We start from the raw sequence: 27,410 nt of genomic DNA on the forward strand, positions 1-27,410 counted from the left end.
TTGTGACCCCGCCCGCCGCCCTCCCCCGGCCCGCTCACCTGCGGCTCCGGCGCCCGTAGCCGCCGCCCCCGTACCGGCGGGGCGGCGGGCCCCGGCGGCTGTGGTGCGAGTCCGGGGGGCGGCCGTAGCGCGCCATCTGCACCCGCAGCTCGCGGCCGTCCAGCACGGCCCCGTCCATGGCGTCCATGGCGTCCTCGGCGTCGCGCTTGTCGTGGAAGCGGACGAAGGCGAAGCCGCGGGACTCCTTGGTGTAGCGGTCCCGCGGGATGTACACGTCGCCCACGCGCCCGTACTTCTCGAACACGCGCCTCAGGGTGTCGGGCGACGTGCGGTAGGTCAGGTTGTCCACCTTGAGGGAGGTCATGCCCTCCACATCGGGAGGCGGGCGACCGTAACTCATGGCCCTGGAGAGTCGGCCGGGGGCCGCGACTGCGCGCCGACAAACGAACGCCCCGGGCGGGCCCGCGCGCGCGGCGGAGACGGCGGTTTCCTCGGACTAGCCCGGCTCGACGCCGCGCCGCGCCTCTGGCGGTCGGCTCCCGCGTGGGGCCGCTGGGAGAGGCCGGACGGGGCGACGCGAGCGAGACACCCACGGAGCCGACTCCACCAGAGAAACAACTGGGCGGGCAGTCGGCCCCAGCGCCCGTTTATAGCCCTCCTCACAAAATGGCGCCCGCGCCACCCGGAAATGAATCCCCTGATTGGCTCGCCCCGCCCCGCCCCGCCGCGCCGCGGCCACGCGCCCCGCCCCTGTCCGGCGCGCCTGCGCAGAGCCCGGCGGGCGGGCCGAAAAGCGCGGAGTCACTGTTGCTGGGAGGGGGGAGCGGAATTGGCGAGCGGTTGGAAAGCCCGCGAAACGCTCTTTCCGGCAGCGAGGCCGGACGGGCGCTCGCCCGCCGTTGGGGCAGGAAGCGCTCCCCTTCTAGACTCCGCCTCCTTTTCATGCCCGTATCCGAGCGCCGCGCAGCTTTTCTGCTCCGGCCCCCGCGGAACGTTCTCGCCTCTCTCGGAGAGGGGGGACTCTCCCCCCGCCCCCCGTTTGCCCCGCTGTCTCCAGCCTTCTCAGACCCGGCCCCGTCGCCCTCCGGGCTCCCTCCCGCAGTTCCCGACTCCTCCGCCGGGTTCCGCTTTGTAGCCCCTCCTCCGCTGGGGCGCGCGGACTCGGCCCCGCTCCCCTCTCGGCGCGCCCTACCCGTCTCGGGCCGCGCAGGACTACATTTCCCAGCGGGCCGAGCGGCCGGCGCCGAGGCTGCGGTCAGGTGACCGGGTCGCGTGGCCCGAGGTGAGTCAGGGCCGGCCGGGCGGGCGGGGCCGCGCCGGCCGCTGCACCTCGGCCGTGGCCCCCCTAATCCCCCTCGCGGGCCCCTCAACCTGGAGCAGCGACGTTATTGGCACTTCTCCGAGTGTTGGGCTCGTCCATACTCGGATCGGACTCTAGGAATGTCCTGATTGCCCGTGGGGACAACTTCACCCTCGGCCGGGGATTCCGATCCGAGAACTGAAGTTGACAGCTCGGCAGCCTTGCTCCTGGATCCGTCCGCTCTTCTCACCGCCTCATTTCCTTCCCCAGGATCGTCAGTGCGTTCGCCCCGAGGAGAGCCGACCGCCCTGCGCCGCTGCTGACCTCTGGCAGAGTTGAGCCAAAATGTCCCCGGAATCCAAAAAGCTTTTCAACATTATTATTTTAGGAATTGCCTTTATGTTTATGTTCACCGCCTTTCAAACTTGTGGAAACGTGGCGGTGAGTCGGGATCTGTTCTCCCTCCTTTGAAGTGCCTACCGTAAACGCGTTCCAAAGATGATGATAAACGTTAATTACGTCGGACAGCGCGCTTAAACGACACCTTTTATTTTTCTGCCCTACCCTTCCTCGTTTTTATGCTTAAGTTTAATTTGATGTGTCAGACATTTCTTGCTAATAATAGGGTATCGGGACGGGGTGTTAAACAGTATGGTCTTCCTCTGATCTGACTTGGGGTCTGTATGTGTTGACCTGTTATTTCTTGTCGGTATTAAGGTTTGCATTAGTACTGGGAGAATGCTTGGTACCACTACCGGTACTAGTACTAAGGCACAGTTACAGCTGTTCTTTGCCCCCTTCCCTGTCATCGGTTTGCCTTTTCCTGTTTTGCAGTCCTTTTCATCTCTCATAGTTGACTTTCAGTATTCAGGCATGGTGCATCCCGAATTTTATTTTACTGAGTACTTCGTTCTCAGTTCTTGGACACAGACTTTGGTGGGGATGGGGAGGGAGACTGCAAAGTGTTTTCATTGATTAGCTTTATCTTCCACACAGCAAACTGTCATCAGGAGCTTAAATAGCACAGATTTTCACGGCAGTGGATACACCAGGTACTGTACCGTGCGATCGGCTATATTTCATATACTACGGCAGTTACCTGAATCTTAGAATCTCCGGCAGTAACGTTGTGATTGAACTGGTAGTGATTGCTTTTTCTCTGCCCCTGGGCTGTTTGGGAGAACATAATAGGATAAAGGTGATGAGTCTCGGTTTCACGTAGAATTTCGTACTAGGTCTCAGATCCTGGTTTCATGACTTAATCACTGCCTTATGTTAGGCAAGTTACTTCTGTCTGTGAGCCCAATCTCCTTGCTCAGATGACGCGTGTAAAGCTCTTGGCACAGTGCCTGGCACTTAATAAACACTCAAGTATTGTCATTAATTATGTCTTCTCAATCCTAAACGGAGGATGTTTTATACGACTCTTGAAACATTTGGTCCTCCTGTTTTTGTAATTTCATAATGATTAACCTGCTGCCATCAGGAGCTTTTAAATTTCTGTTAAGGTGTTTAGTCCCGATTTTACAAAAAAATGAAAAGACCTTCATTGTGATCCAAGCGGGGAATGTAACGCATATGTGGACATAAACGCATACGGGTTTCTTAATTTCTCTGTAATTAACTCTAAGGTGATGACCAACACCCCCTTCCCCCATGACTCTTATTATTTGGTTCTTTATTATCTATCCTAAACGGATCTTCTGTATGATATTTGAGACTAAAGCAATGTTAATGTCCATTTTTCTCAGTGGTTAATAATACCCTAGTTTTTTTTGTAGCGCTCTGTCTTCGTGTACATTCCAAAGAACGCTTGCTGTTTGAGGTTCATGGAAGCCAAAGAGTAATTTACTTTGGGTTTATGAATAGAGGCTAGTAAATGAGTTGAGGACCCTCAAAATGGTTTCAGTCGTACTTTGCTGCAAGACACACGTACTAGGGCCGGGTCTCCGGTAGCTGAATGATGTTCAAGTGAGGTCATTAGATTGAGTTAAATAAGTTCCAGTTTAAGCAAGTGATAACTCGGTGCTTGTTATTTATATAACAGCGAAATTTTACGCTGTTGCCAGGAGTTGTAAGCTAAGTGTGTAGAGCAGGCTGTTGACTAGGGCTTCTGGAATGAGCTTACCAGGGATGGCGTCTTGGCTCCAACCATTCACCAGCTATCCAGCTGGACTTTTGGCAAGTAACTTAACCCCCTTGTGTTCTGGTCTTCTTTTCTGTAAAATGAGGGTAATAATAATACTGTCTTCACAGAGCTGTCAGGTTTAGTAAAGAAAACATGGAAAACACTTGGCACGCTGCTAGCTTTTATTACAATTTACCAGGGCATTAAAAACTACTGTCCAGGGCAAGCTGATTCCAAGAGAAATTTGATGAGACGCCCAAGATTTTGCATAAGTGAAAACTGTATTATGAGATGCAGCTTAATGAGAGAATTATTATTAACTCTAACTAAAGAAATGAATGCTTATGTCAAAAAAAAAAAAAAACCATACACTTTAAGTAGATTTGGAAAAGTGCACTTTTGAGACAGCGATTCAAGGGTTTTGTTTTTTCCTTTTATGTGTTATGTGCACAGCATGGCAATTATTTATGGAGTGTTCTCAGCTTCAAATTTGATTACACCATCAGTGGTTGCCATTGTAGGACCTCAGCTCTCTATGTTTGCAAGTGGTTTATTTTACAGGTGAGTAGTATGATTTTCTTTCATATCACCCAAACACCTTCGGCACCTTTCAAACACGTAGGAAATATTTGACAAGAATGTGCCAAATTGGGGGCGCCTGACTGGCTCAGTCGGTGGATGTGCGACTCTTGATCTCGGGGTTGTGAGTTCAGGCCCCGCTCTGGGTGTAGAGATTACTTAAATTTAAAAAAAAGATCTTAAAAAAAAAAAAAAAAGAATCTGCCCACTTGGATTACATAGAATACAGGCAGTATTTTAGGGATTTGGTTCTCTCCTTGATGCCCTGGGATACCATGTTGTTTAAATGTCCTGGGACATGTGCGCATTTCCTTTTGTTTTACTATTAATCAAAATAGTATCCAAAACTCTCTTTCTGTGAAAGAGATCTCGTTCAAATGAAAGAACTAAGCTTTTTTTCTGGGTTGCAGAACTACAGTCCCAGCATGCGCTAAGCAATTGGCAGAGGCCGATTGCAAACCTTCGTTCAAGTGTCTGATCTTACAAACTTGAAACCGTAAATTAAGAATGAGTAGGTCACGGGGCGCCTGGGTGGCTCAGTTGGTTGTGTCTGACTTCGGCTTGGGTCACGATCTCACGGTCCGTGGGTTCTAGCCCCACATCGGGCTCTGTGCTGATCGCTCGGAGCCTGGAGCCTGCTTCAGAGTCCGTGTCTCCCTCTCTCTCTCTCTCTGCCCTTGCCCTGCTCACGTTCTGTCTCTTTCTCTCTCAAAAATTAAAAGACAAAAAAAAAAAAAAAAAATGAGTAGGTCACGTTTGTCCCTTTTCTCCCCACGCTGGAGAAGTCCTTTACAGGTTGAATTAAAAGAGAGAGAGAGAGAATCCTCAAAATTGATCCCTAGAAGGCATACTTGGCATTCTGTTTAAGGTGTTGTTTGACTGTAATACGTTGACCTGTTATATTTTAGCATGTACATTGCCGTTTTTATCCAGCCTTTCCCATGGTCCTTCTACACAGCCTCTGTCTTCATTGGGATTGCAGCTGCTGGTAAGCATCTTGGTGCTTATTTTCTCTGTCTTCTGGGATTTATCTAAGAGTGTCATGTGTTTAGTATGTAAAAGCTAAGTGATGACATGCTCTTGATAACCTTTCGGTTTGAATTTCAGTGCTTTGGACGGCACAAGGAAACTGCCTGACAATAAATTCAGATGAGCACACTATTGGGAGAAACAGTGGAATTTTCTGGGCACTCTTACAATCTAGGTAATAGTCCTTCTGGAGCTTAATCTTTCCTTTAATTATTTTGCCACACCATTTTTTTAGATCTTTGTGGTATTGAAAATTCAGATCGTCCGTGTTAACATGGCTTGAGTTTGTAGCTGCATATGATTCAAATTTAAAATTTTACGGAATCACATAAAACGCATGGACCTACCTCATTGTAATTCATGATGAGTAAATAGAAAATAATACTAACCATAACGTATTTAGCGCCTGCTATATTTCAGGCAGGGACTGTTGGCTTCGTGACTAAATTTCAGTAATCTTCACCACCTCATGACACCAGAAAGTATTATCTCTGTTCTACAGATGAGAAAACAGAGGCTTAAAAGTGCAGTAACTGACCTGATTTAAGCCATCCTTATGTGGATTCCAAAGACCATGGCCTTCCCACTGAGCTACACCTGATAGCTATTAACAAGTATGTTGAAATTCAAAAGTGAGGGGCGCCTGGCTGGCTCAGTCAGTAGAGCATGCAACTCTTGATCTCAGGGTTGTGAGTTCAAGTCCCACGTTGGGTGTAGAGTTACTGAAAAATAAATACGTTCTATTTAAAAAACTTCAAAAGTGAGTCCAATTATATCAACACTGAGCAACATACAGCATGTTATATATTTCCTAAGTAGAAAGCAAAACCAGTCATTTTATCATGGAATCTGTCCTGAGGATTTACCGTCATGGGTATCACCCAAAATTGGGGTGTTGGTAAGGTTTCACAAATGCAGATGTTTAGTATAAGGGGGGGGGGGTGTATGTTAAGAAACCGGAGTGTAAGCGAAAGGTTCTTTCTCCAGGAAAGTATGTTAAGTAAAGCATCTGATTAGACGCAGGTGACTAAATCATGGATTTTTTGGTTTTTTTTGGAGATTCTTTAAAATACAGGATTTGAGAAGTAGCATAAGCCTGCTTCCACGTAGTCATTTCCAGAGTGCCAATAAATCACATGTTTCAGAGCGAGTCAAGTCTTTGTAGGGTGGTTCTGAATCAGGTTACTATCACGTGGGAGGAGACTGAATTCCATCTGGGTCACTGACAGTTTTCAGAAAAGGGTCAAGGTGGCGTCGATAATGATCCAGGCAGGTAGCTACTTTTAAAATTATATATGCCCCCCCCCCCCCGCTTTTTAACAAATAATGGAAACATTACTTTAAAAACTGTAAATGTGGAAGTAAGTCCTCAACATCCTCTTCTCCCTTTTCTTCCCCCAGCTTGTTCTTTGGAAATCTCTACATATATTTTGCTTGGCAAGGGAAAACTCAAATATCAGGTTTGTTTATTCGCTTTGCTGTCTTCAGACATGTTCGAATACATCCACAAAGTATCCATTATTGCTTTGTTCATACCGTGGCAGTGAACCGTGCTGCCTGAAGTCCTCTCAGATTTTACCTGTTAGTAACTTTTTTTCCTTGTATTAAGCCCGGACTTTAGTGCGTGGCCTGTGCCTCAAGCAGCATCTCGAGGTACAGAAGGTTATGCTGTGTATGACCATAATGTTAGACTTTTGTACGCTTCTTTGGCTCCAGAGTACGATTAAAATTCTTGTGCTGGTTTTCTTTTGGCTTACTGGTATTCCTTTAACTGAAAGACAAAGGTGGAGGTATTCTATTTAGTTCTTTATTTGAAATTTTCACTAACGCGGTAAAGTAAACATTTAACGAGGAAATGTTTGGATGGTCATAAACAGCTTCTGAACACAATACGGACTCTGAAATTGTGCGCGGTCGGTGTTATCTGCTTTCTTCTTTTTTTTTCTCCAGAGAGTGACCGAAGGACAGTGTTTATTGCCCTGACAGTGATTAGCCTGGTGGGGACAGTTCTTTTCTTTCTCATTCGGCAACCAGAGTCTGAAAATGTCCTGGGAGAAGATGAGTCTTCTGATGACCAGGACCTGGAAGTCAACGAGTAAGAAGTTGGCATGTTCCTTTCTATCTAGAAAAAAACAAAAACATGTATACGTATACGTGTATATATAAATGTTTATTTTTTTAATTTTTTTTCTTAACATTTATTCATTTTTGAGAGACAGAGCACAAGCGGGGGAGGGGCAGAGACAGAGAGGGAGACACAGAATCCGAAGCAGGCTCCAGGCTCCGAGCTGTCAGCACAGAGCCCGACATGGGGCTCAAACTCACAAACCGCGAGATCAAGACCTGAGCCGAAGTCGGACGCTTAACCGACTGAGCCACCCAGGCACCCCTATTAATGTTTATTTTTAAGAGAGAGAGACAGAGCGCAAGCAGGGAAGGGGCAGAGAGAGAAGGAGACACAGAATCCAAAGCAGGCCCCTGGCTCCAAGCTGTCAGCACAGAGCCCAACGTGGGGTTCAGACTCACAAACCGTGAGATCATGACCTGGGCCGAAGTCGGACACTTAACCAACTGAGCCACCCAGGAGTCCCAATATTTATTTATTTTTGAGAGAGACAGAGAGACAGAGCGTGAGCAGGGGAGCAGCAGAGTGAGAGGGAGACACAGAATCTGAAGCAGGCTCCAGGCTCCAAGCTGTCAGCACAGAGCCCTACATGGGGCTCGAACTCACAAACCGTGAGATTGTGACCTGAGCCAAAGTCAGGTACTTAACTGACTGAGCCACCCAGGTGCCCCAAAACTATATTTTGAGTAGAGCTAGTTTTGGGATTAGTAACCTTTTCATAGTCCTAACTGATAATCCAACATTGGGCAGACATGAGGAAAAAGTTTTATTTGTATTTATTTATTTTCTTAAGTAGGCTCCATGCCCAATGTGGGGCTCAAACTCATGACCCTGAGATCCTGAGATCAAGAGTTGCAGGCTGTACTGACTGAGCCAGCCAGGTGCCCTGAGGAAAGAGTTTTAAAGCCAAGAGAATGAAGATAAAGGGTAGCTGGGGGGAGGAGGAAGGGAAGAGGAGAAGGAAGGGAGAGGCAGAAGAGGGAGGGGGAGAGCCTACAGGGGATTTGAGCCCAATCCCAGGTTGCGGCTGACAAGTTATATGACCCTGGACGGTAGCAATAATCCCCTTAGTTCCTCTGGGTCTCAGTTTCCTCCTTCAGTTCAGCCTGTGTCCCGCGTGTTTTAATGTGCAAAGATAACAGCCTTATCAAGTTACATTGGAGACAGTTTTTGCCCTCAGTTACGGTTTGCGTGGTCCAACCTCTAAAATTCCCCCATTCCTGTGGCACATGTGAGTGGCAGGGCCATCAACAGTTGGTCACACCCAGTCTCTTACGTGAGGTACCTGGTTTTGTGCTAACTTATACAGGTAGGTGGTCTTCCCCAGGGTGGTCCCAGTGGGGAAACAAGTAAATGGCCTTGTGTTTTTCTACAAACTGTAAATTAACTTGAGCATATTTCAGTTATAAGTAAAACTAAAACATCACAGACAATTTCTCTGCAGGTACCATCCAGGTTGGAGGAGAAGGAAATGAGAAATCTTTGCCAGGCTCGTTTTGCTTTGTGTGTGAGTCAGTAAATTGTGAAGATTGCCTTATCGCTCTTCCTGTATTGTTAGAACGTTTGCACGGGGCGTTCTGTGCTGCCTTGTTAATTCCCAAAAGGCCTAAACCTCTCCAGTCATCGGTTCATTAAGCACTCAAAATTTCACTGTTTAAAGCAAAAGAGAGGCGTGACCTTGGTTTGAACACGTGTATTTATGCGTGTGTATGCGTACGTATGTACGTATATATATATAACGTGTACGTATAACGTAAACTGTATATGTATATACCAAGCATAAACTGATAGATGTTGGAGATTCTATGAACGTGAACGCCACAGATTCAGCGAAAATTGAACACCTGTTCTTTTAGCAAATGTCAGCTGTGTGTGCTGTGCAGACAAAAAGAATCCCCTCCCTTTTTCTAGGGAACTTCCCCGATGGAGGATAGTGTAACTGATAAGGCACAGTACTGAGGAGTGCCGATCAGCCTTTTTAGCATTTTCTCTTCCTGAAGCGTCTCCCCAACTTGAAGCTTCCTTGTCTCTAGTCTGTAAACAGCACCGACTCTCTGCCAGCCCCCCTCTCAACCTGAGGGATACCTCAGCGAACAAGACCAAGAAGTCCCTGGTCTGGAGGGACTTCATTTTAGAGGGGGTGTAGACTCCAGGAGTGTAAAACCGCAAAGGAAATGCTAAGAAGGCAGTGAAAGGGGATTGGGGGTGGGGAGCTGGGTGGCTCCCTGCGGCCTGACTGGGGAGGAGGGACGATCAGCTGATGGCCACTGATTGCCAAGACCAGGTGGTAGACAAGGGTGTGGTGGGTGCGAGGGCTGCAGGGAGGCCCGTGGGAGTCAGCCCGGGGAGGGAATAGAGGTAGGAGTGTCTGCAGCAGGCAGGGATTCCGTTCTGGGAAGCTGCGACAGGAGTGCGGGTTCTTTTCTGGGTGTGATTGGAAGCCACTGAAGGAGGGGCGCCTGGGGGGGGGGGCTCCATCGGTTAAGTGTCTGACTTCGGCTCAGGTCATGATCTCGAAGTTCACAACCAACGTTAGAACGTTTTTATCACCCTCCTCCCAGAGAATCCTGTACCTCTTAGCAATCCAGGATGAGAAAATAGAAATCTAAAACAGAGCAGGCTGCAGAAGCATGGGCTTGAGGTGGGGGGGCGGGGATGCCTCGCAATTCTAGGATGTAGTAGTTACGTGTGTGTAATTGATACGACATACACGTAAAATTGTAGATGGAGTTGCCAGGGAAGGCTGAGAAGGTAACATTTAAGACGTAGGGACGGAAAACCATTTTCCCTCCGCTCTTTCGTGTTCTTAGCTGAGACCCCTGTAATAAAAGATGAACGAGGGGAAAAAAGCGATCAGAAACTTATTAACACGTATGGCTCGTGTATACGTGAAGAAACCCCAGGGGGAAATGAGTGATTTCCCAGGATGGCTCAGAATTTAGGCATTAAATACCCGTCTAAATCGGGAAAGGGGAGGAGGATAGAGGCGTCTTAGGGGAGAGTAAATGACTTCTCGGAAGGATGAGCGGACCCTTGCAAGAATAGATGGGAGACATAGTTTGTGACAAGCTGTCCATGTCTGGTCTCCCCTCTGGTGACAAGAGTCCATCTTCCCTATGTGATGAAACTTCCGGAGGTGATTTATAACATTTGGGTTCCTTCTAGAGGATCTGTCTTTAGGCAGATGAGGAAAGTTCCGAGAAAGCCTGTTGTTTTTCTCGTGCCTACCGCTCGACATAATCAGTGTACCAAAGCGGCACGTTTTGGGGTGACCCGTTCTGCTACTCTTCAAAGTCAGGACCTTAAAGATGTAGGCTGGGCATGAGATGGGAAGGCGTTGAAGGGTTTGAGAGGGGTTAGCAGTGATCGAACTCTGCCCGCTCCGTTCCTTGCAGGACCTGGGGTTCGTCTTATTTCAGAATTCTACTAGAAATGGCTTCCTTTAATAGGTCATTGATTTGCACCCGAGTGCTGGCTGGCTCGCTTGTATTGTAACAGGCTAGAGAGTATATAAATCAGTTCCTACTTATTTGGGTACTGAAATGTAAAATACTAAAATCCTACATCCGAGCCTATCCGTCTACAAGCGTCCTATCAGTTATTTGGAATCTGAAGAGTGTTTGTTTGCCTCCAGGCAAGGCACGCGTTTTTATGGTGAAAAAAGAGGTTTTCCTGTCCGTTAGAACAGACTACCTTTTTTGTGTCAGTAATTCATTTATATAAGTCAACTGGATCTCCATGAGGTTTCTTCTTTTTTTTTTTTTGTAAGTAATGTTATTTAAAGGGGTGCCTGGTGGCTCAGTCGGTTAAGTGGCCGACTTTGGCTCAGGTCATGGTCTCACGGCTCGTGGGTTTGAGCCCTACATCGGGCTCTGCACTGACAGCATGGAGCAGCCCGCTTGGGATTCTCGCTCTCTCCCTCTCTCTCTGCCCCTCCTCTGCTCGCACTTTCTCTCAAAGTGAATAAATAAAAACTTTAAAAATATATTATTATTTAAAGGTGCCAGAGAAGTATGGGGCACCTGGGCGACTCATTTAAGCGGCTGACTTCGGCTCAGGTCGTGATCTCATGGCTCCTGAGTTGGAACGCCACGTTGAGCTCTGTGCTGACAGCTCGGAGTCTGGAGCCTGCTTCGGATTCTGTTGTCTCCTTCTCTCTCTCCCTCTCTCTCTCCCCCACTTGTGCTCTGTCTCTCTCTATCAAAAATAAATAAACGTAAAAAAAAATAATTTAAAGTAGTCAGAGTGGGGGCACCCGGGTGGCTCAGTCGGTTAAGCTTCCGACTTCGGACGCTTCAGGTCATGGTCTCACGGTTTGTGGGTTCAAGCCCCATGTTGGGCCCTGTGCTGACAGCTCAGAGCCTGGAACCTGCTTCGGATTCTGTGTCTCCCTCTCTCTCTGCTCCTCCCCTGCTTGTGCTCTTTCTTTCCCTCCCTGTCCCCCCCCCTCTCTCTCTCTCAAAAATAACAAAGTAGAGTGGAGGGAAATTGAATTTTTACTAGTTGTTTTTACAGTATGAAAATAGCAGGGTGGGGAGACTTCTGCCCGCCTGAAGTATCCTTTCTGAACAGGACGTGTGTGGATGTGAGCCACAGATTTAGCATGAGAGAATCGGGTTTGGACGCTCTCCCCTCGTCCTCTGCAGCGAGGACAGGGTCCCATATTGTGCGGCAACGGAAATATCTGCCAGACCTCGTAGAGGACGGTGTTGTGACAAACGTCGGTGAAAACGCGATCGCTGTTTTGTTCCCTTTACATCTTTCAGGGGAAATCACTTTGATCTCTTGTTTTTATGTTTTCAGGTCTGCCCAGAACACCGTGGCAAAGGCAGTAGACGCGTTTAGTAAGTATTAGAAAACACTGGGTCTGAAATGCCAGAGCTGTTCGGGGACAACTGCGACATTTGCCTTTCCCCCTCCCCCCGCTAACTTTGGATTGACGATCCCCCAGTGTTTCCTTGTCTCCAGGTATGCCGCCCCGGAGCGTGCTAGTCTTCTCAGCCAGTGCCTCTGGAACAGGAATGGGGGGGGGGGGGCGGGGTGGACGGGGCCCTGCAGGGGTGGCGTGGGGGCGTGGGGAGGGCCAGAGCGCTCGGGGGGCCGGAGCTCCACGCCAGGAGGCGAGGACACACCGGCCGTCCCCTCAACCGAGTCTGTCGGCGCGGTCGTGCTCCTCCGCGGAGGGCTCTTCCCGGCCAGGCCTCCCTCCGTGTTCACGCCGTGTCCTTCCTCACGACAGTTCTGTGTCATATAGCGCATGCCTGTCATTCTCTCCATTTGATGGAAGAGGAAACCGAGGCTCAGAGAAATGATTTTCCCAAGGTCAAGTAGCTAGGATGCGGCCGAGCTGGGATCGGAGCCCAGAGGGTGTGACCGGCAAAGCCAGTGATTCCCATAACGGTCATCTTGTGCCTCCTTTAGAAAGCGGCAGACGCGGCTTCCGATTCTAATAAGGCCTGATGTGGGCCAGTCCTTTGCTTCTGCCTGGAGCCCTCGCAGCCTCTTTGTCTCCCAAGGAGAGTCTGACGCCGTCTAGAAGGGAGCAGCCTTTTGGGGCCACGTTGTTTCAGTTAGGACTCTGGGCCTTAGGCTCTTCTGTGCTTGTGGCCAGCCGACAGGTTGCTTCGGGCCAGGGTGCAAATTCTTGGTCGAATCGGCCATGGCCTAAGTCAGATGACCGAAAGCACCCAACTTTTAGCCAGCAATTCCTGTAGTCTCCTTTTCTAGAAAGGGCTTATGGGGTGTGATATTCTGAGCTCTGAATATATAGCATATTATTGTTAAGGCTGTTTAATCAGGCTTTTATTGTACGTATTTCTTACATTTTGGGAACGCGTTCGTAATTACAACTCGGGCTACCCATTATAATTAGAAAGGATAAAGGGGGGCCTGGGTGGCGCAGTCGGTTAAGCGTCCGACTTCAGCCAGGTCACGATCTCGCGGTCCGTGAGTTCGAGCCCCGCATCGGGCTCTGGGCTGATGGCTCAGAGCCTGGAGCCTGTTTCCGATTCTGTGTCTCCCTCTCTCTCTGCCCCTCCCCCGTTCATGCTCTGTCTCTCTCTGTCCCAAAAATAAATAAACGTTGAAAAAAAAAAAAAAAAAGAAAGGATGTAACCTGCCTGTCCCCCAGCAGGATGGGAGGTCACTGCAGTCAGAGGTCTGACTCTCAGCTTTGCAGACCTAGAAACTTGTGTGTCACGAGCGCCACCATTGATCAGAGGGGCCGGAGGGGAAAGGACTCAAGCTAAACCCACAGAAGTCACAACTGAACCATTGATGATGGCATTTAATATGTTTTAGCGAGCCCCTTCGTAGATACTTCCTTCTTGTGATCCGGGGCCCAGAAAGCCCCCTATGGCTAACTTGGCGAGCCACGGAGTCGAGGGAAAGGGGCTTGCCTGGGTGATCTTCAGGCTTATGGGATGTTCCGTCCAGCCTTGGGTGAGGCTCGATGCAGCCCCCCTCTCCCTGGCTGCCTGTTGCCACCAGATTCAAGATGTCTCTCCCGGATGTACAGACTTTGCCTCAGCCTGTCTGTAAAATGAGGCGCGAACACGATTAGGACCACACGGTTTCGTCATGGAACTAGTTGGTTGCTGAGCAGGGTTCAGGACTGATGGGATGTTGTGCCGTCTAGTTTGGGGAGAAAGGAGGGGCAGCCAGAAAGGTGCTACAGGGCAGGCGGTTTGAGGAGCCGGTTCCTGGGGAGCAGCGGGAGGCAACGAGGTGGCGCGGAAGCCAGAGAGAGCACAGAAAGAAGAGTGTCCAAGCTTTAAGTCATCTGTCATCCGTTGTTTACTCATCAGATGCCTTCAGTTGACGCTGTGATGAATGGGGGGCAGAAACGGTTTCTGTTCATCTAAAAAGCACTTCATTCCTCAGCTGGACGTGTATGTTTAATGGGATTCTAGAACACATCATTGAAATTTTTGAAAATGTATTTCTTGGTCTTGAAGAAACAATCCTGAAGCCCCTTTGGAAGCATAAATGTCTAAGAATAGCCAAGAGAATTTTTGAAAAGGATTTAACGGGCGCCTGGGTGAGCGTCCCAACTCTTGATTTGGGCTCAGGCCATGATCCCAAGGTTGGTGGGATCAAGCCCCGCGTTGTGCTCTGTGCTGAGCGTGGAGCCTGTTAAAGATTCTCTCTCTCTCTCTCTCTCTCTCTCTCTCTCTCTCTGTCTCTCTCTGTCTCTCTCTCTCCCTCCTCCTTCCTCTCCCCTCCTTCCTCTCCCCTCTTCCCCACTCAAGCTTGCTCGCTCTCTAAAAGTAAAAAAAAAAAATAAAAAGGACTTTCCCTAATAAATGTTAAATTCTGTGAATTCATTTGAAGACTTTGGAGTAGAAGGAGCAGTAGAACTAAAGTCTAGAATGAGGCCCATGTCCGCAATACAATAAATACAATAAAAGAAACTCTTAAGCGAAGTTAGGGAGCAGACAGTGTAGAAAAATATAGACTCAAACTTTATGCATCCTAACGTTCCAGGTGGATTCGATGTAAAAATGAAACCACAAAAGTAATTGAAGAGACTAATTGGGTAGGGCAATGCCTTTTAAACGGGTCATTCAGACAATAAGGGAAAAGAATGCCCTTTTAAAGTTGCTTAAAGTGTAAAACTTTAGGGGCGCCTGGGTGGCGCAGTCGGTTAAGCGTCCGGCTTCAGCCAGGTCACGATCTCGCGGTCCGGGAGTTCGAGCCCCGCGTCAGGCTCTGGGCTGATGTCTCAGAGCCTGGAGCCTGTTTCCGATTCTGTGTCTCCCTCTCTCTCTGCCCCTCCCCCGTTCATGCTCTGTCTCTCTCTGTCCCAAAAATAAATAAACGTTGAAAAAAAAAATTAAAAAAAAAATAAAAAATAAAGTGTAAAACTTCAGTGTATCAGAACAACCTAACGGAGTTAAAATGGCAGGGAAAATACTTGTTTAAGTAGAAGAAATGCAAATTTAAAAGTGTTCCATCAAAAAAGAAAGTTTTCCATCAAATTTCAAAAGATAAAAACAATAATCATCTGTATTATGGATGGTGAGTACTTAGCATGCATAAGACCATGCTGCTGATGGGAATACACTTTCGTATTATTTTCTTTAAATTTTTTTTCTTTAACGTTTATTTATTATCGAGAGACAGAGAGACACAGAGCATGAGCAGGGGAAGGGTAGAGAGAGGGGGAGACAATCCGAAGCAGGCTCCAGGATCCGAGCTCACAGCACAGAGCCCGACGCAGGGCTCAAAGTCATGACCTGAGCCGAAGTCGGTTGCCTAACCAACTGAGCCACCCAGGCGCCCCCGTTCGTATTATTTTCTGAAGAGCAATTTGTCTGCAAGTGTCAGAAGCCTTAGACATATTTGTACCTTTACCCCAGCAATTCCACGAATAAGATTATCCTCAGGAAATAACTAAGCATTTTTGTCAAGATTTAATTACTAAGATGTTTATGTAAGTGATTTAAATGTTCAACTACAAGGCGTCATTTTGTACATCTATATGACAGATTATCCTAGCCATAAAAATGATCTTGATGCACGTTAGGAAATATTTGCTCTCTTATGTGAAAACAAACTTAGAAATAGTGTACGTGTGTGTATATATATATATATATATACTACATAATATATGCATATACTATATATATATATACTCATATACAGTAAAATTTGTGTTTAATTATTTTTTTAAGCTTTATTTAGTTTTAAGAGAGAGAGAGCCAGCATGAGTGGGGGAGGAGCAGAGAGAGGGAGACACAGCATCCGAAGCAGGCTCCAGGCTCTGAACTGTCAGCACAGAGCCCGATGCGGGGCTCGAACTCACAAACCATGAGATCATGACCTGAGCCGAAGTCGGACGCTCAACCGACTGAGCCATCCAGGCGCCCCTTAAAATTTGTTTTTATTAAAAAAACTTTTAAGTCCGGACGGAGACCCATTATTTAGATTGTGGGGTTTTTTCCTTAATAGAATAGCTTTATTGAGCTATAATTCACACACTGTATGATCGGCCACTTAAAGGGTACAATTCAGCCCTATTTAGTATCTTTCTAGAGTTGTGCACCTCTAACCACAGACGGTTATAGAACCTGTCCACCCCAGAAGGAATTTCTGTACCCATTAGCAGTCACTTCCTTTTCCTCCCCACTCCCCCCGTCCCTTACCCTAGGCATCCATTAATCCACTTTCCATCTCGAGCTTCGCCTCTCCTGGACATTACGTTGTACGAATAGAGTCATGCTATGTGCGCTCTTTCGTGACCTGGCTCTCAGCGTCATGGTGTCGAGGCTCGCCCGTGTTCTAGCGCGTTATAAACAACAGGCTGTTTGTACTTCGTAGGTGGCATGAGTCACGCTGCTGTGAACATTCGTGTCCAGGTTTTCGCCTGGACGTTCGTCTGCACATCTCCGTGCACGCACTTGGTAGGAGTTGGGTTGCTCGCTCCCGTGGTCGCTGGGTTCAGCCTTCTGAGGAACCAGCAGATGTTTTCTCGCGCGGCTGCACCATTTTACGTTCCCACCGGCAGTGTCTGAGGCTTCCGGTTTCTGCACGTCCTTGAGTTACTATCTTTCTGTTGACAGCTGTCCAAGTGGGTGCGAAGTGTCATCTTGTGGTTTTGATTTGCATTTCCCTAGTGGCTAAGGACGTGGAGCATATTTTCACATGCTTGCGGGTCATTTGCATCACGTCTCTGGAGAACCGTCTACTCGGGTCCTTTTCCCAGCTTTTAATTGGAGTGTCTTTTTATTATTGTTGAGTTGTAAGAACTCTTTATATATCCCGTATAAAAAATCTCATATATATGTGATTTGCAAGTATTTTCTCCCATTCCTTCGATTGATTTTTCGTTTTCTGATGGTGTCTCTTAAACCACAAGAGCCCTACATTTTTGACGTAGGCTGACTTATCTGTGTTACCTTCTGCATGTGTCTTTGGTGTCCTCAGAAGGTTTTGCCTGACCCCTGGGTCACAAGATTTGCTCCTGTGTTTTCTTCTAAGGGTTTTATACTTGTAGCTCTTCCCTTCAGGTGGAGGGTCCATTCTGAGTTCATTGTCGTGTGCATTGTGAGGGAGGAGTCCAACTTCATTCTGCATGGGGCCACGTGGTTGTCCTGCTGAAAAGACGGTTCTTCCGCATTGAATCGTATCGGCGCCCTTGTTGAAAACCCATTGACTGTATATGGCAGAGTTTATTTCTAGAGAGTTTATTTCTAGTTTATTTCTACGTGTCTGACCTGACGCCAGTAATCCACTGATTACTGTCAAGCTTTGAAGTTGGGAAGCGTGAGCCCTCCAACTTTGTTCCGTTTCAAGATTGTGTTGGCTGTTGTGAGCCCCTTGAATTGCCACGTGAATTTTAGGATCGGTGTGTCTATTTCTGTAGATAGATGATGTGTTGTTGTTGTTATTGTTGGTAGACTTCATTTTTCAGAGCCGTTTTAGGTTCACAGCAAAACTGAGGAAAGTTCCCATAGCCCCCCCCCCACCTCTTGTGCGCAGCCTCCCCCACCCGAGTGGCATAGTTGATGAACCTGCGATCACATGCAGTCATCCTCCTGAATCCACAGCTCACATGGGGGCACGCTTTTGGAGGTTGTACCTCTTACAGGTTGGGACAAATGCGTAATGACATGTAGCTGCTGTTATGGTATCATTCTGGATTATGTTTTAAAATTTCTTTTTGTTAAATCTTCCGATCTTTCAGAAACGAACGTGCTTTGCTAATATAATTATTTTTTATCAAAAATGATTGTTTTGGGGCACCTGGGTGGCTCAGTCGATGAAGCGTCGAGCTCTCTGTTGTGGCTCAGGTCATGATCCCACAGTTTGTGAATTCAAGTCCCATGTCAGGTCCTGTGCTGACAGCGTGGAGCCTGCTTGGGATTCTCTCTCTCTCCCCCTCTCTCTGCCCCTCCCCTGCTCACGCTGTCTCTGTCTCTCTCAAAATAAATGAATAAACTTAGAAAAAATAATTGTTTTAGGGGTACCTGGGAGGCTCGGTTGGTTAAGTGTCTGACTTCAGCTCAGGTCATGATCTCACAGTTCGTGGGGTCGAGCCCCACGTCAGGCTCTGTGCTGACAGCCAGGAGCCTGGAGCCTGCTTCGGATTCTGTGTCTCCCTCTCTCTCTTCCCCTCCCCCGCTCACTCTCTGTCTCTTTCTCTCAAAAAATGAAAAACATTAAAAAAAGGGAAAACAATTGTTTTAAACGTCATACTGATGGTGTAGTTTTCCTGGAAATACATGCAAGTAGTGAAATGTCTCCCTGTATTAGTCTCACCATATTTTAGTGAAATTAGAGAACAGGGTATCCTCTTCTGCAGGTGGTGACACTCGGGACCGTGCGTACGTGTCTTGTGTAACGTTTGTAGTCAGCTGTTGAGCGAGAACTAAAATCTGGATTGACTGTTCATTGAAGACGCTAGGTCATTGGCCTTAAATTATGAAATGTGAGCAGGTTCAAAAATACGGCTAAAATACAGTTTGTGTGGGGCACCGGGGTGGGTGGCTCAGTCACTTCAGGGTCTGACTCTTGGTGTCGTCTCAGGTCATGATCTCACGGTTCGTGAGTTTGAGCCCTGCGTTGGGCTCCGTGCTGGCAGTGTGGAGCCTGCTTGGGATTCTCTGTCTGTCTCTGTGCCCCTCCCCTGCTTGGTCGTTTTCTCTCTCTGTCTCTCTCTCTCTCTCCCTCTCTGTCAATAAATAAATTTAAAAAAATACACAGTTTGTAGACATGCGTTTTCCGTTGCAGATTTCAACTGCATTGAACAGCATAAAAACAGACATTCAAGCGGTCGTAAACAAACACGAAGAACTAAAGTTTCAGTCCTCAGATCTAGAGAACTGAGAATCGCAGGAAGTGGTGTCGCAGCCTCTGTCTGCTCAGAAAGCTCCCTCCCTGATCTAGTCCAGTCTTCAAGCCGCTCTGCGATAATTCCTCGGGTACATTAGCGCTTTGCCAGCCGTGGACTCAGCCTAACCTTCAGTCGAGTCCATTGAAATAAGTCTCGTTTTGTTTGATTCTATTTGTTTTCTCCGTTTCGTGTTGTTTTTTGAAATCCGAGCTGGAGAGTGTGTGGGGGAAAACACAACTCTAGAATGTATTTACGCAGCTGAAATAAACATTTAATTTAGAGGGCAGATGTAGTTCATCCCTTAAGCATCTGAATCATTAACCTCTGTCCCGCTTTTTTTTTTAGTGTTTGTTTATCTTTGAGAGAGAGAGAGAGACAGAGTGCGAGTGGGGGAGGGTCAGAGAGAGAGGGAGACACAGAATCTGAAGCAGGCTCCAGGCTCTGAGCTGTCAGCACAGAGCACGAGATGGGGCTCGAACCCACAAATGGTGAGATCAGACCTGAGCCAAAATCGGATGCTTAACCGACTGAGCCACCCGGGCGCCCCTGTCCCACTGTTTTTTGTCTCCTGGCATTATCGATGAGGGGTGTTTGGGTTGAGTAAATGGTTTAGAATTTTTGTCTGAGTAAGTAAAATCTAGTTAAGTACTCCTAAATTGTTTTCTTTCTTACAGGAAAGTCTCTTAAGTTATGTGTCACCAGGGAGATGCTCCTTCTTAGTATTACAACTGCTTATACAGGTAATGGGCTTCATGACGGGGTTTGGGTTTTCTGTTGCTGCATAATGCCAGTGAGGACCGAAAACAACCACTGTATTATTCATTCTCACAGTTCTGTGCACTGACGGGGGTCAGCTGAATAGTTCTACTGATGGTCTTTTTTTTTTTTTTTTTTTAATGTTTTTATTTAAAAAAAATTTTTTTAACGTTTATTTATTTTTTTGAGACAGAGAGAGACAGAGCATGAACAGGGGAGGGTCAGAGAGAAGGAGACACAGAATCGGAAATAGGCTCCAGGCTCTGAGCGGTCAGCACAGAGCCCGACGCGGGGCTCGAACTCACGGACCGCGAGATCATGACCTGAGCCGAAGTCGGCCGCTTAACCGACTGAGCCACCCAGGCGCCCCAAATGTTTTAATTTTGAGAGAGAGAGAGAGAGAGGAAGGGGCAGAGAGAAAGGGAGACACAGAATCTGAAGCAGGCTCCAGGCTCTGAGCTATTAGCACAGAGCCCAACGCAGGGCTTGAACTCATGAACAGAACCGCGAGATCGTGACCTGAGCTGAAGTCGGACGCTTAACTGACTGAGCCACCCAGGCACCCCAGGACCAGGCTTTTCTTAATGCTTCGGCCTGGCACGAGCCCTGTGCCCCTTTCACTGCATTTCATTGGTGAAAGCATATCACAGGGTCAGCCCAAATTCAGTGTGGGAGAATTCTACACAGGGGTTGAAAACCGGTTCATCCCAACCAGTGATTTTAGGGCAAAATGGAGCACTCCGGAAAATAACCCTGGGTAAATCCTTGTAACTTTGTATAGATTCCATATACTTTCTAATGAAATGGAAGGAGCTCTGTGGCTTAACCCTGAGAGTAGATGGAGCGCTCTGAGGTCTTAAGAATGAGGAAATCGGTTTCCTTTTAAAAAAAATGCCATCAGGGGCGCTTGGGTGGCTCCGTCGGTTGAGCATCTGACTTCGGTTCAGGTCGTGGTCTTGAAGTTCATGGGTCTAAGCTCTGCCTCAGACTTGCCGCTCTCAGCGCAGAGCCTGCTTTGGATCTTCTGTCTCCCTCTCTCTCTCTCCCCCTCCCCCCACTCGCGTGCTCTCTCAAACATAAAACATTTAAAAAAATTTTTTTTGAAGGGCTGTCATGTTTTTTAAAAAAAAAAAAAGATGCTGCAATGTGCCAGTGATTAGTTTTGCCTTTATGTGCATTGTACGTATAAACATCTTTTTCGGAGAAATAGAATAAATATTAAACATCTAATTCCGTTGCCTCAGCTCTGTGGCTCTACGGGGGAGTAACCCGTCCCCCGAGGGAACTTTATCGTATATATATACAGCTCAAATACCACCAGCCGGGGAGAAAACCAGGAAACGGAGGTTGTAGATGTGTAACTAAATCTGATTTTTTTCCTCCAAAGGTCTGGAATTGACTTTCTTCTCTGGTGTCTACGGAACGTGTATTGGTGCTGTAAATAAATTTGGGACAGAAGAGAAAAGCCTCATTGGACTTTCTGGCATTTTCATTGGCATTGGAGAAATTTTAGGTTGGTTTAAAACTGTGGGTTTTCACATTAAACCCGTTGGTTGTAGTCATCAGAGATACTGTAAGTGTATTTCATTCACTTCCTTGTCTTCGTGTTTTAGTTTCCTTGCTTAGTTCTATTCACATCGGTATGTCCTTGTTTTTTTATTATCATTGTTCTAAAACGAGGCAGTTGCCATGTGATTCACAGACAGAACCGTAAATAGGAAAACACATCCAGTCTCTCCCAGCTTCTTCTCTTAAGACACTTTGGGAAAATGTCTCGGAATCCCTGACTTTCTTGTCCTTCTGAATCTGACACCAGCTGGATGTCCGGCAAGATCATTCACTTCTAACTCTTAAGTACCGGAGTTTGCGTCCGACTCCCCAGGTCCGAGGGCTCGGTCCCACAGAGACACCCTCACTTCAGACGCCACTTGTAAGTCCCAGGTCCCCAGGCTACCTACTTGCACTTCTGTCTGACTTGGCTATGAGTTGGGAGGTTCCCATGAGCCCCCAGGAAAATGCTATACTTACTGTTAAAGCTTTTTATAAAGGATACAAATGAACAGCCAGATGAGGAGGCACATGGGGCAAAGTCCAGGAGGGTTCTGAGCATGGGAACCTCGGTCCCCATGGAGTCAGGGTACATTACCCTCTCAGTACGTGGATGCATCCACCAGCCAACCAGGCTAGCTTTCCCAAACCTGTCGTTGAGGGGTGTTTGTGACTTTTCATCAGCGAGGCAGGGTTGATGATATCGTTGGCCAATGGCGATCGAAGCGGATCTCCAACCCCCCCCCACCTGCCCTGAGCTTGGGGGCCGGCCCTGAAAATTCCAACCCTCAGATCAAGTCTTGGTCCTTCCGGCAGCCAGCGGGCATCCTGAAGCCGGCTAGCTACACCACCCCTAAACCCCCTGAAGAACCAACTCATTCGCATAAGCTCTGGTCCGGTCGAAAGGGAGGTACGAGGGAGCACAAACGAAAACGTGCCTGACACCGAGGAAAGCCACAGGGTTCTAGGAGCTCTGTGCCAGGAAGCGGGGAGGAAGGGGGAACAAGGCAAAGACCAGTGTGTGTTTTTCCTGGTCCGCACTAGGGATTCCTCTTTTTATATATATTTTCAAATTCCAGGGAGTTAACATCCAGTGTCATACTCGTTTCAGGAGTACACTGTAGGGGGTGAACACTTCCCTTCAGCTCCCCGGTGCCCATCACAAGTGCGGCTATTCCGTATCGGGCAAAGGTCGTTGGAGACCTTCACCCGTGTATCAGACGTTGTCACGTACGAGGAACTTCCCAGATTCATCAGATAACTGCATCCACTGTACGAATAAAAGACTTCCTGTCCACGTGAAACTTAGGGCCTTGGGGAAAGACACAGACCATAAAAAAACACAGGACCCTTCGAATGGCCAACGGGGATCACGCTATGGAGAGAGCAGACTTGAGTGTTTTTTTGTTTCCTGCTTTGCTGCCCACACCTAGAACAGTACCAGGTATTTAGATGTATTTGAACATGGGGAATACAGTCCTATGAATTGTTTTCATGTTTCTGCTCATCCTAGTATCTGTGACGGTTCTGGGGTGGTTTTTTTGGTTTTGTTTTGTTTTTTACACAACTTTCTTGAGATATAACTCACATGCCATATATGTCCCCCACTTAAGGCGTCCAGGGCAGTATTTTCTAGTATGTTCACAGGGGTGTACAGTCATCACTACCCTCTAACTCTAGAACATTCTTATTGCCCTCCTCCAGGCAACCTTTCTCTATACGTTTGCTTATTCGGGACGCTTCATGGAAATGGAATCATAGAACGTATGGTGTTTTGGGTCTGGCTTCTTTCATTTCGCAGAACATTTCCAAGGTTCCTCCACTTTCTAGCACATATCAGTATTCCATCCTTTTTTTCTCACTAGATAATATTTCGTTGCATAGATAGATCACATTTTACTTATCCATTCATCATTCGATGGACATTTGGGTTTCCACATTTTTGGCCGTTCTAAATAATACCGCCGTGAACATGTATGTATACTTTTTGTGTGAACATAACGTTTTCAATTCTCTGGGGTATGTAACTAGGACTGGAATTGCTGGGTCGTGTAACAACGCCACGTCCGACTGCTTTTTCTCCTCATGACGGGTCCTGTTTTCGTGCCTCTTTGCTTGGGAACAGTGGGGACACCAGACTCTGTGAACTTAACCTTGTGGGGTGCTGCCTGTTTTTTTATTCTCGTGAATATTCTCGAGCTTTGTTCTTGGCTACAGTTCGTTTACTTGGAAACAGTATGACTTTTTCAGGGCTTGCTTTTAAGGTTTGTTGGACAGGACCAGAGCAGGGCTCAGACGAGGGCTAATTATTCCTCGCTCCTGAGGGAAGACCTTTCTGTGTACACCCAGTGCCTGTGAGTCATAAGATTTCCTGTCTGGCTGGGGGGACGAGGCACTATTCCTGGCCCAGGGTGGGGCGCTAATACATCTAACCCTCCTGGATGGTTCTCTTTCGGGCCTCTGCTAATTTACTCACATTATGTGCTGATCGGCACTTAGGGAAGACTCAGGGGGGACCCTCTGTAGGTCTCTGGAGTCGTCCCTCTGGGCAGCTTTCCCTAATGATAGCCTGTTCTGGAACTCCATAGCCACCCATGTATCCCCAGACCCTGAGCTCTGGTCTCCTCCTCTCGGGGAGGCTGTGGGATCCACCTGCCTTCCCCCCCCCCCCTGCAGCCCAGCTTAAACCTCTCTCTCGACCAGCCGGTGGGCAGTAGCCGGGTTCACCTCCTTTGCTTCCTCCCCCATCTCAGAGATCACTGCCCCTTTGTCACCTCATAGCTTGTGTCTTCAAAATTATTACTTCGGATTTTTTTTTAGGCAGGTGTTAAATCTACTCCCTGTTACCTCACTGACCTAGAAGTCGGTTCTGACGTTTAAAATTTCTTCTGTTTCAACGGTTATTTTTTGTTTTTAGTATCCGTGCTTTCTTTACCCCTTCATTAACTGGGCTGTTGGTTTATCGGTTTATTTTTTTCAAAGAATTAGAATTTTGACTTACTAAATTTTTCTGTTCTCTACGTCATTGGCTCCGTAGGTGGAAGCCTCTTTGGCCTGCTGAGCAAGAACAATCACTTTGGTAGAAATCCAGTTGTGTTGTTGGGCATCCTGGTGCATTTTATAGCTTTTTATTTGATATTTCTCAACATGCCTGGGGACGCCTCTATTGCTCCTGTCGAAGGAACGGATAGTACTGCCTACGTCAGATCCAGGTATGGTGACTGTCATTTTATTTTTTAATGTTTGTTTATTTCTGAGAGAGAGAGAGAGAGAGAGAGACAGAGGGCAAGTGGGGGAGGGGCAGAGAGAGAGGGAGACACAGGAGTCGAGGCAGGCTCCGGGCTCTGAGCCCTCAGCACAGAGCCCGTCGAGGGGCTTGAACTCACGAACGTCGAGATCATGACCTGAGCCAAAGTCAGCCGCTGAACCAGCTGAGCCACCCAGGCACGCAATGACTGTCGTTTTTCTGGTAATTCAAGGAAGAAGGGTGGCAGGTCACGGGTGGCTAGATATTTATAAAATGGAGAAGTTAATCATGATCTGAAAATCTGGTATCTTTATAAGGTGACCTGTCAGATGGTGAACCAGAATTAGTTTAAACAGGAGCTCATAGGAAGAATCCCAAGTTCTTTTTGAAATGGTCGGTTTTAACCTTTCAACGCACCTAAATGTTTTTCTTGATCTGTGAAAGAGCCTATAAGTACCTGATGTGATTTCATGTGTCTGCTTTCCGAGTGGTGAAGAGTGGTGAGGAGAAGGGTAATCGGCCAGCCGGGTGGGCCGTCCGGTCCGTGCATAGCTGGTTTTGTCCGTTTTGAGGATCTTACTGTATTGCCATCAGCTCAGATTCGTTGTAGATGTAGACATTTGGGTCCAGATCCACCATCCAAGGCCGGCCCTGCCCAAACACAGTGTTTGCTCCCAAAGAGTTAATCGACCGGCGTTTGCCAGACCCTGAAATTGAGCGTGTCTGAGCATAAATTCTTACTCTGGGGACTCCGGTATTTACTTCTTGTGCCATAGTGCGTAAAACTTGAAAGTGAGATGCTCTTGTGGGGCAGTGGCTTTTCCACTTGAAATGGCTCCAGCAAGTATGGTCAGAACACTCATTCCGGATCCATTTTCCTTTCATGCAGCAAAGAGGTCGCTATCTTCTGCAGTTTCCTGTTGGGTCTTGGGGACAGCTGCTTCAATACCCAGCTGCTCAGCATCTTAGGGTTTCTCTATTCGGAAGACAGCGCTCCAGCCTTCGCGATCTTCAAGTTTGTTCAGGTAATCTCTTCTTCACACTGGCCTTAAGTGGACTCCCCTTTTTTGTTTAGTGCCTTTAACCTTGTTTTTTTTTAATGGCTCTTAAATGACAATCAGGGACAGCCTGTCAGGTATTTCTGATCGGAATTAGGAGGCAGAGAGGAGTGTGATTTAAGAGATTTTACACTCTGGTCTTTAAAGTTTTGTTTGCTTGCTTGTTTGATTTTGAGAGCAAGAGAGAGAGCATGAGCGGGGGAGTGGCAGAGAGAGAGGGAGGAAGACACAGAATCCAAAACAGGCCCCAGGCTCTGAGCTGTCTGCAGAGCCCGACGCAGGGTTCGAACTCACAGACCGTGAGATCATGACCTGAGCCAAACTCGAACGCTTAACTGACTGAGCCACCCAGGTGCCCCATTTTACGCTCTGGTCTTACCGCTCAGATGAGAGCCTTCCTGCCTTAGATACCCAAATTCCTTTGTAATATAGACAAGCATATTTCTGCTGCATATGTACATTATTTTATTACTCAGTTTCTCACAAGATACTATTTTTTTTTTTTTTTTTTTTTTTGAGAGAGAGGGAGGACACAAGCAAGAGAGGGGGGCAGAGGGAGAGAAAGAATTTCTTAGGCAGGCTCCACACTCAGCGCAAAGCCTGACCCAGGGCTTGATCTCACGGCCCTGGTGTCGTGACCTGAGCCAAAATCAAGAGTCAGACACTTAACCGACGGAGCCACCCAGGCGCCTCCCAAAACACTACGTTAAATGACAGGTTGCAGCTTACTTGGTTGGTAACAGCTCTCAGCGGGAGTATGTGGTGTGTGTTTGCGAGCTAGTGACGGATGAAGTCCTATCTGGATGCAGGAAGGGCAGGTGCGCCGCCGGTCACAGAAAGAAAGCCAGGGGGCGGAGGGTGGTGGGCTCCTTGTGGCACCGTGGGGCCATCTGTGTGCGTTTTCTGACTCGTCTTGTTCTGTCTCAGTCCATTTGCGCAGCCGTGGCATTTTTCTACAGTAACTACCTTCTCCTTCACTGGCAACTCCTGGTCATGGTGATATTTGGGTTTTTTGGAACTATCTCGTTCTTCTCCGTGGAGTGGGATGCCGCTGCCATTGTAGCCCGGGGCTCTGACTACCGAAGTATCTGATCCGGGGCCCCTCCGGGCGGCACAGCCGGACAACGGCCCGGCTGACGTAGCCACCCGTCGTCGCCGCCGAGTATTGGACGGTATTCAGTACGGAAAATCAAGGAATTAAGACTGCTCGATCTGCCAGGGTTGGTATTCAAGTTTACAGAGATCAGCTATTTAAAGCAAGCAGAACGAGGGGGACTCGTTCTGTTCATTATAATTGTTCAAAGATGTTGTTTTTCCATTCATCTGTCTCAAGTTCCTTATAATCATGTTAGAGAATGTAAATGTTTTCTTCTCCCTCCTGTTCTCTTTGAGAGATCCTGCCCCGATTCAGGCTACGAGGCCATATGTCATATGAAGATCCTTGCTGGGTATGGAGTATGTGCTACTATGTAATAATAGGAGCGTATGCTCACCCCACATGTGCGTCTGGGAATGACATTTAAATAAATCGTGAGATGCTGGCGTGGGATCTTTGACAAGATTTGCACTTTCTTCCTCCCTAAATGTTTTGTTTTGGTAAGTTGTCCTACCTTGTCATTCATAGCAAGGACTGGCTAGTTACTATAAAATGAGGTGAGAATCGTCGAAAGTCTTAAAAATGAATCTAACGTGTAAATGAACAAAAATGCATTGAAAACACACACACACACACACACACACACACACACACACACACACATTTACCAGAGGAGGATTTTGGCTAGTATCGTCCTAGAAGATGCAA

At 47.6% G+C, this 27,410-nt stretch overlaps 2 protein-coding genes across 5 annotated transcripts in view; one reads left to right on the plus strand and one right to left on the minus strand.

Annotated features, from left to right (window-relative positions):
- SRSF2 (serine and arginine rich splicing factor 2) overlaps window positions 1-667 on the minus strand; it is a 4,195-nt gene extending 3,528 nt beyond the window's left edge. The window contains 1 exon segment of the mRNA XM_040456524.1: window positions 27-667. Coding sequence (XP_040312458.1) covers window positions 27-400 — 374 coding nt within the window. The 5' untranslated portion in view covers window positions 401-667.
- Window positions 668-867: 200 nt separating this feature from the next.
- On the plus strand, window positions 868-27,410 carry MFSD11 (major facilitator superfamily domain containing 11). Of its 4 annotated transcripts, XM_040456516.1 has the most exons (14): window positions 868-1,282; window positions 1,571-1,741; window positions 2,297-2,352; window positions 3,882-3,989; window positions 4,916-4,995; window positions 5,115-5,211; window positions 6,438-6,496; window positions 6,987-7,131; window positions 11,965-12,005; window positions 19,672-19,737; window positions 21,141-21,266; window positions 24,339-24,513; window positions 25,438-25,573; window positions 26,534-27,410. In XM_040456516.1, the coding sequence occupies exons 2-14, from the start codon at window positions 1,646-1,648 to the stop codon at window positions 26,696-26,698; spliced, it is 1,350 nt and encodes a 449-aa protein (XP_040312450.1). In that variant the 5' UTR covers window positions 868-1,282; window positions 1,571-1,645; the 3' UTR covers window positions 26,699-27,410. The 4 variants fall into 4 exon arrangements, with proteins under 4 accessions (XP_040312450.1, XP_040312449.1, XP_040312451.1 ...); XM_040456515.1 differs by lacking the exon at window positions 868-1,282 and having other exon boundaries at window positions 1,290-1,741; XM_040456517.1 differs by lacking the exons at window positions 868-1,282; window positions 2,297-2,352; window positions 3,882-3,989 and having other exon boundaries at window positions 1,290-1,741; window positions 4,941-4,995.

Source organism: Herpailurus yagouaroundi, unplaced genomic scaffold (genome assembly GCF_014898765.1).
Source record: "Herpailurus yagouaroundi ecotype Mexico unplaced genomic scaffold, PumYag 217, whole genome shotgun sequence".
Taxonomy (NCBI): domain Eukaryota; kingdom Metazoa; phylum Chordata; class Mammalia; order Carnivora; family Felidae; genus Herpailurus; species Herpailurus yagouaroundi.